The sequence below is a fragment of the Cariama cristata genome, unplaced genomic scaffold (assembly GCF_000690535.1).
Source record: "Cariama cristata isolate BGI_N322 unplaced genomic scaffold, ASM69053v1 scaffold38968, whole genome shotgun sequence".
Classification (NCBI taxonomy): domain Eukaryota; kingdom Metazoa; phylum Chordata; class Aves; order Cariamiformes; family Cariamidae; genus Cariama; species Cariama cristata.
Window position 1 is genome coordinate 1 of NW_009630157.1, and position 8,364 is coordinate 8,364.

An 8,364-nucleotide genomic window follows, 5' to 3' on the forward strand; every position below is an offset into this window, starting at 1 on the left:
TGCCGCCTCCTCTCAAGCAAGCGGCGATGAGGAGGGTGGGGTTGAAGGGTGCCATGCTCCCTCTGGGCCTTCATTTTGCCCTCTGCCTTCCGCTCTTCAGGCAAACAACATGGTGATCCACACTGCCTGCAAGCACTTCCACGAAAGCCAGGCCGGGCTAGGGGACAGCCGGGGGACACCGCACATCGTGACGTCGAGCGTGGAGCACGACTCGGTCCGCCTGCCACTGGAGCAGCTGGCGAAGGCGGGTGAGCGGCAGAGGGAAGGCGAGGGACAGGCTGGGGATGCCTGGCTGCAGACTGGGGTTTCTGAGGGGGCCTCTTCTCCGCTGGCATTTTTGCGGAGGAGGACGGGGACCTGCTTGCTCCGTGATGTTCCCCTTTCTCCCCCCCAAAGGGCACTGAATCCCCACATGGTGCCCCCATTCCCTGCAGTTGGGTGCGTTACCCCGTTGGCATCCAATGCTGGCCCCAACGGCCGTCGGGCTCTCTGCCTGCACACCAGCTGCCTGCACAGCTCTTCTGCACCTGGGTGCTGTTGGGCTTCCCAGCAAACCTCAGGGCTCGTTTCTTGGCTTGCAGATGCCACCTTTGTGGCTGTGTCCCCACAAAGCGGGCGGGCTGAGGTGGACGATGTCCTCGCTGCCATCCGGCCGACTACCTGCCTGGTTTCCATTATGTTGGCCAATAACGAGACTGGGGTAATCATGGTGAGTCTGTGTGACGAGGTGGGGGACAAGTGGGACAGGGTGGGGACATCTTTCCAAAAAAGCACTTGATAAGGGGGAGCAGATGGTCCCTGGGATGCAGACCCTCTTCCCTCCCACCAGCCTGTGATGGAGCTGGGCCAGCACGTCCGTGCCCTCAATCAGCGGAGAGCAGCAGAGGGGCTGCCCAGGATCCTGATGCACACGGATGCAGCGCAGATGATTGGCAAAGGGCGTGTGGACGTGCAGGAGCTGGGGGTGGACTTCCTCACCATCGTGGGACATAAGGTACGGCCCTGTTCACCTGGCCCAGCTGCTCTTTGCACTCTAAGGCATCTCTCTTGAGGTGTCGGGGAGACTTTGGTTGCCCCCCACAGCCTGATAGCTCATCAGTGGCCAAAGTTTTCCTGCTGGATGGTGCTCTGAAGACAGTCTTTAGCTGGGTGACAAGGCTTCTGAGAGTCAGGGGGACCTGTCTGGAAGGGGGAGCAGGAGGAGGCCAAGGGCAGGGGACAGCTCTGCAGCAGCCTGTGCCTATGAGACATGCAGGGGTCAGCACTGGAGGGCACTTGGATTTGGGCAGGAGTACAGGAAAGGGACACCTGGCAGTGTCCCCAGCATCACCGCGGCCGTTTCTCCCCACAGTTCTACGGCCCGCGGATTGGCGCCCTGTACGTGCGCGGCCCCGGCACCATCACCCCACTGCACCCCATGCTCTTTGGAGGGGGACAGGAGCGGAGTTTCCGGCCAGGGTAAGGTGGCTGGGTGGTGGCCCAGAGAGCTGGGCCTCAGGCTGATGGCCAAACCATGCGTGGCTACTTAGCCTGAGCTGAGCTGGCAGCTGTGTCAGCTGCCAGCCCTGGGGTGGGCAGCCCAGTGCAGGGAGATGGATCTGTGTATGGGAACGGTGGGAGCCTGGTGCACAGGCTTTGCCGTGGGAGGAACCACGCCCTTCCCAACCACCTCAGAGAGGTGTCCAGGACCCCCTGCGGTGAGGGGTCGCAGGTGGGGAATGTCTGTGCCCTGAGGTTGTGTTTCTGGTCCAGAGAAATAACTCCCTGCTCCCTTTTCATTTCCAGCACCGAGAACACCCCAATGATCGTCGGCCTCGGCCAGGTGAGTCAGCGATGGTCATGGGTGAGCGGTTCCCTGGGGTGCTGCCTGGCGGTGCTGGCACGGGGACAGCCACCCATGCTCCCCAGTCGTTAGAAGTGACAAACTTGGGGTGCGGCAGGGCGGGTGAACTACTGGGAAAGGAGATGGGGCTTTCTGGTGCCACTCAAAGGAAGTGCTTCGGAGCACTTGCTGCAGGCTTTGCAGCCCTGGCAGTGGACAGTCACGCAGCCCACGTGGTGCAAGGCATCGAGAGGCTGTTGGGGGATGCAGCAGACCTGGCAATTGCAGAGGCTGTTCCCGGGCTGGACTCACGTGCCCGGGGGCTGCGCATGGAGGGAGGTGTCGAGGGGTTGCTGGTGGAGCCTGTCTGGGTTTTTTCTCCTCAGGCTGCAGAGTTAGTGAGCAAGAACTGGGAGGCCTATGAGGCTCATATGCGGGATGTTCGGGATTACCTGGAGGCCAGGCTGGAGGTGAGCAGACCTGCTTCCTCTTTGTCTCTCCCTTCCCAGTGTCTCAGCGTGAAGAGTGTGGGGCCTGGAGCCAGGGTGGGTATGTCCCTCTGGCCCTGCCACCTCCTCATCATGTGCTCGCGAACCCAGGGTGGTTCACAGCCCTCTAATTTCTCCAGGCCTCCTTTGGGAAGCAGAGGATCCACCTCAACAGCCGCTTCACAAGCTCCAAGAGACTCTGCAACACCTCTAACTTCTCCATCCTAGGCCCAGGCCTTCAAGGTAGCTCTTAACCCACCGCTGCTCCGTGATGGTGCCCATGGAGCCAAGCACCTGCCCTGCACAGCACCCTGCGGCTAGAGACCGGCGGGCACTCGGCCGCGGCTTCGGCAGGGAGATGAGGCAGACGGTGGCCTTCGGAGAGAGCCTGGGTGCTGGGAGACCTGTGCTTGTGTGTGCTGCAGGGCGCAGGGTGTTGTCTCGCTGCAAGATGCTTCTCGCCAGCGTTGGGGCTGCCTGCCACTCTGAGAAAGGGGATCGGTGAGCAGCTGGCTTTGCAGGGCCCAGGGCATCTTCCCAGAGGAGAACGGGTGGGAGGAAGGGAAGGGGGAAACCGACTGTGGGTGGCTGTGGGCAGCATCAGCTGGAGCAAAGAGGGTGCAGAGTTTTCCAGAGGGGCTGAAGGGCTGCAAAGGTTATTGCAGGAGACGCAGCTGGAACGCTTGCTGCTGCTTGGAAGGACTTTGTCCCTCCTGGCTGAGCTTGGAAGTACTCTTCAGCGCCTGGCGCTGCCAGAAGAGTCTGCCTTAGGTCCGTGTGTGGCTCACCCAGTCAAGCCCAGTTGGGGTGTCCGCGGGTGCCTTTGGGGGTGTGTGGGGACAGCAGGTGCTTTTGGCCTGGTCTAGAGCAATGCCCTGTAGACGGGGCAGAGCTCCCAACTGATGGGGACACAGGAGAGGTTATTTCTTGGAGAGGAAGAGCCAGATCCGCCAGAGCCTTTGGAAAGTGAGCAGGGCGCTGTGCAGGAGACAGGTTTGCCTGGAGTGCATCTGCAGATGCGCTCCCTCTTACGGCTTGGTGAAGATTTCTGGTGATGCATGTGCTTCCTCGGCCTTTGAGTTAAACCTGCTCACCCCTGTGTCTGTGTTTCAGGCCCTCCTCAATTCTGCTCAGCTGCGGGATCCCCTACGACGTGGCACAGAACGCCTTGCGGCTGAGCGTGGGGCGAGACACTACCCGGGCAGACGTGGACCTGGTCGTGCAGGACCTCATCCAGGCTGTGGCGCAGCTGGACCAGGACCAAGCCCCGTAGACCCTGCAAATCGCTCCCCAGCCATCATCCAGGTTCTCGGGATGGGATCGTGCCCTGCTTGGTTGCTGTGTCAGTCTGGGCTCAGGTTTTGGCAGGATTAGTTTTGCACTTGATCCTTAAGTTGAACTGACCTGGCCTGCAGTTTGTGATTTTGGATCAGGCGTTGGGGAGGCGAGGGCTGGTGGTGGGCAGGAGGAGGGAGTGAGATCACCCGTCTTGGCAGCAGTGTGCTCTTTAGTCTGCTTAGCCGTCCATCAGCTTGCACTCGCAGGGGTCCTGGCGGGGCTGGCACAGCTCTGCTGCACCTGCGGCTCGGGCAGAGAAGCTCGCGCAGGTGCCGGAGGCAGCAGGGAGCTGTGCTGAGGAGGGGGCTTTGCTGCTTTGGGGCTGGGGCAGCTCATCAGGAGCTTGCTCAGGACTCTCTTGTCCCCACTGCACGGTGCAGGCATTTGGGGAGCCTTGCTGTCGGGTGCTCCTCGCTTGCCAGCACGTACCCAGTTGGCTGCATGCATGCGTGCACGTTGGCGTAACAGAGTCTCAACGCTTGACTCCCTCCAGAGCGTAACAGGCGTGGAAACCATAGGAGATGGAGCCTTTTGCCCAGGTTGTTTTCCACAAAGGAAGCTTTCCTGCTGTCTTATCATTCAGAGGAGGAAAGACCATCTGGCCCAGAGGGAAATGAGGAGCTGACAGAAGCACAGCAAGATTTTGGGCTGGCAACGGCCCTGCCCCTGCCAGGGCCCTAAGCTACCAAAGGGGATTTTGGCTGGGAAGGTGTTGGGCCCAGGTTTCCCAGCACTGCGTTGCATTACCTGCTCCCCTTCTGTCCTTCCTACAGCGGGCAGAGCTCCTGTTGCCGACTCCACGTGCTCCTAAAGGAAACAGAGTTGTCCATGCAGCCCTAACTGTGCCAGCGGCCAAGGAAACATGTCTTCCCTTGCATGGCCCAGGCGGTTGCTCTCATCACTGACAGCGGACACAAGTTTCACACCGATTGGGAATGTTGCCGGCTGGGCTGACTGATGTTGGGGAACCTGGTCTCCCTGGGTATTTGTAGGAATAAAAGTGATGGCTGCCGCTCTGGCTTTTTCCCAAGCGAAATGTGTTTTCCATCGTGTTTTCCATGGGGGAAGCTGGACTGGTTGGGGTCATCTGAGCGATGTCTTTTCCCTCAGAAAATGTTCGTGTCCCAGAACAGAGGCACAGTCTGCTGGAGCGGGGAGGTGCCGCTGGTCCTGGTTAGTATGGAGCCCATGGACAGAGGTTGTTAGATGCTGTTTTTTCTCTTTACTAGCCATACATTAGCACGGCCAGGAATACTGTTTGGAACCATAAAACCCTGGGGCTTTTTGTAAATGTAATTTCTAACTGAAGCGTTAGGACTCAAGCATGGTGACTTAAAGTTCTTGGACACCCATCAGGCTGTTCAGCCTTACCGCCACTGCTCACACCTCAATCTCAAATACAATCTTTTCTTTTTCCTTTTTTTTTCCTCCCTTGCATAACAGTCGAAACCTCTTCTAGAAGAAGCGGTTCCATAGAAAGACTATTGCTTTGTGTCAGGGGTAGATCTTTTATCTATCATGGACCTTAGAGTTCTTGGGGACCTTTCCTTCATACCTGTGGCATAACTGGAGATCCAGTTTTTGGGGCTCTCTTTCCCCCACAGGAGATCTGGACTTCCTGAATCGATTCAAACAGAAATGTAACCACAAAGCACAAAAAGCTTTACTGACTTATTCTTTATACACACAGGAAATGCAAGTTTTAACCACAAAAATGTTAGCATTACTTCATTTAGAACAGTACAGCCAAAGCATAAGAAGTGTTACAGAAGATATGAATACTCTGGTTGACCATTTTAATGGTTTTATTGTTTGTTTTCCTACTACCACGCTGCACAGGAATGAGAATCACTAGTGAATCCCTCTGTCTCTGTATTGCCTTATCCAGGGAAGGTAAGGAAGAACATGCCTGTGACTTGGCCTGCGCTTCTGGGGGCCAGCCTGTGCTTCCGCTCACGCACCCTGCGTGCTGGAGACAAACAGCCTTTTCTCACACGACAAAATGTCGGCAGTTGTACGCACTAGAACAAATTGACTTGTCGTGGAAATAGGAAAATACCAACATGGCTACATCAGCTGTGAATTTAAACGGTAGAGAGAGGACCTGGCCACTACGCTAGAACACGACAGAGTTGAAATAAATTACTTTCACGTGGTCACATAGCCAGAGTCAGATGGCAAACCCACAATTCATCTAATGGAAGAATCCACAATCTCCTTATAGTCTTGCCTTCCTAAATTCTTCCACGACAGTTTATAACATGCAAGGAAAAAAACACTAACCAAAATAACCGCTCCCCCGACAAGATCATAAGCACCTGGGAAGATCCGCAACACGACAAGCTGCAGGACCATGGCGATGACTATCTCCAGGTGCTGTACGGTGCTGACCAAAGCAGGGTGGAACTTGCTCAGGGCGTAGTAGACCCCCAGGAAGGCTGCTGTGGAGCACAGGCAGATGGCGAGGAGATAGCTCCAGGTTTCTCCATCCAGTGGGACAATTGGTTCTTGAAGTAAGAACATGGTGGACGCTCCCCACACCGTTCCCGTCCAACTAAAGGTGAACAGTGCCGTCCACATGCTGATGTTATCTTTGATCGACCTATAGACTATCATGGAGAGAGCAGTGGTCAAACCTGCCATAACGGTCATGGTATAGCCAAAAGCTTCCTTCCAGGTGCTCAGCAAAGAGTTTTCCTCCTTAACAATGTTGGGGATCATAACCAGACAAACGCCAAACACGCTGCCAACTACAGTAATTACATCTATGTAAGCCATTCCTTCATCTATGAGCAAGAAAGCCAAAATGGCACTGAACACCGTAGTGGTAGCCCTCCACATAATGGTCCCGTTGCTGGGGGGAACTATAGAGAAGGAGGTATAAGCACAGGTAATAGAGATAACATTGCAGACCCCGTAGAAGAAGAGCCGGAGTCTGTAGCCTTTGGGGCCAAAGGGCGGCTCATGGTAGTAACACACAACAGTAATGGAGAGCACCTGTAAGACTGAACGGATGAAAATTAACTCTAGGGATGGCACTTTGGAACGATCAGAAATTAATCGTGTAATTAGAGCCACACATCCGTGCGCCACGGCAGATCCAAAAAGGACCACCCACGTTTTCCTCGACTGCAGTATATTTCCTTCAGCAAAATGCTGGGATTGCCCGATCTCATCGGGTTTTGGCAGTTGTGCTGGCTGAAGCTTGGTGTTTATTGTACCAAAAAAAGTCCTTTCTCTCTTTTTCCCATCATTCAGTAGTCTTTTCTTGGGATTATCCTCCATAAATACTCCAGTGTCTTCATTAACATCCTCATATCCCTCTTCTCCTGGCTGGGGATAATGAGAAGTATATTTCACTGTTACTGTGTTGGGATGAATTTTGACTCGCTTTTTGACTGGGTATTTTTGGGAAGCCGCATCCATTTCCTCAGAGAAACCTCCTGGTCTTAAGAAAAAAATGGAGATGCACTGTTATTTGTATTGAACGAATAGCGAGAGATTCATTAGTATGTAAAGGCTGTTAGTGTTTACAAGCTATTTTTATCAACCAAGTCCAAGTAGTAGCAGATTGTTCTTGGTTTTGCTTTAATCTTCTGCTGAGTTACTGCTAAATACCTCTGATAGTCGGGCCATTTGGATCTCCTTAAAAGTCAACGGTGGCACTTCTCTTTAGTCACTAGTTTTTGAAAATTACAGATATTCTCATTTTGTATAGTATGTATAATGCATTCTAGTATATTCTTATCCTAATGAGAAAGTTCTCCTGCTGAGCTTTTTGGACAGTAAATACCCTGTAATTATGAATTATACTTATTGTTAATTGCTTGCTAATGTTACAAGGTAACAGAAGAAATTTGGCTGGAGGAGATGGTCACCTTGTTTCTAAACTGACAGAGAGCAATGCAGGGAAATAGGGAGTATCCCTGAGCAAGTCACCATAGTTAACATATGAATAAACAACACATTTTTGAACAATACTTTGACAGTGTTAAAAATTCCTTCTTCTTTTCATATACTTTTATTTCAGTGACTGATTTTGCAACAGATTTGTTCTTCAAATCTGATTTTTTTTAATGGGGAAAATTTAGAACAGCTGATCCAGACTACTAACCAGACCTTCCCGTGACAGAAGTTTAAAAAAGACAGCAACAGACCCACCACCCTTCTGCCTCCTGTTGAAGGTCCATTTCACGCTACACAAGCGGTGCCTGTGATTTGTGCACGCTGCCGTGACAGATGCAGAAACACGCGTGGCGCTGCAGATGTCACAACGGTGGCATCAGCCTCCCGAAACCAGTACGCAGTCCCTTCACACACCCGGCCTTCACCAGCACAAACGCCGCTTGGTCTTTGCTGTTGCAGGCACGTGCAGCCTGCCCACCGGGAGCCCACTTGCGGCCTTAATTCCCTCCAGCTCTCCACTGAGCGTGCCATCGCTGTCCCCAGGCCCGGTATGACAGCAGTGGGTCAGTTTAATTCAGGCACAGGGATGTCATTGAGATTATTTTGGTTTTGCAGCACCCTCCACCACCTGTGCAAAGAGCCCTTCCAAATGAAGTGGCAGCAGGAGAAATGCAACCTTCCCTGCCTTCTGTTCGCCCCAGCAAATAAACACACACAGACCTTACCTGAGACTGAGAGATTTAATCCCAAGCCAGAAGGCGAAAACACCTCTTGGTCATCTACATCTTTGTCCAGGTGTCTAAACAGAAA

The 8,364-nt window shown here is 53.6% G+C and overlaps 2 protein-coding genes across 2 annotated transcripts; one reads left to right on the forward strand and one right to left on the reverse strand.

Annotated features, from left to right (window-relative positions):
- Nucleotides 1-100: 100 nt before the first annotated feature.
- On the forward strand, nucleotides 101-6,277 carry SCLY (selenocysteine lyase; the record flags this gene model as incomplete). Its single annotated transcript, XM_009705410.1, has 10 exons — nucleotides 101-248; nucleotides 582-709; nucleotides 830-994; nucleotides 1,352-1,458; nucleotides 1,786-1,822; nucleotides 2,209-2,292; nucleotides 2,451-2,553; nucleotides 2,736-2,811; nucleotides 3,424-3,624; nucleotides 5,897-6,277. Coding segments are annotated over 9 exons (1,008 nt in total), but the record flags the coding sequence as incomplete, so codon positions are not given.
- On the reverse strand, nucleotides 5,839-7,234 carry SLC35G2 (solute carrier family 35, member G2). The gene has a single exon (XM_009705409.1). The coding sequence runs from the start codon at nucleotides 7,072-7,074 to the stop codon at nucleotides 5,839-5,841; it is 1,236 nt and encodes a 411-aa protein (XP_009703711.1). The 5' UTR covers nucleotides 7,075-7,234.
- Nucleotides 7,235-8,364: the final 1,130 nt, after the last annotated feature.

Excerpts from the sequence above, each read along its gene's own strand:
- SLC35G2 (XM_009705409.1), bottom strand. The coding sequence starts at position 7,074 with ATGGATGCGGCTTCCCAAAAATACCCAGTCAAAAAGCGAGTCAAAATT.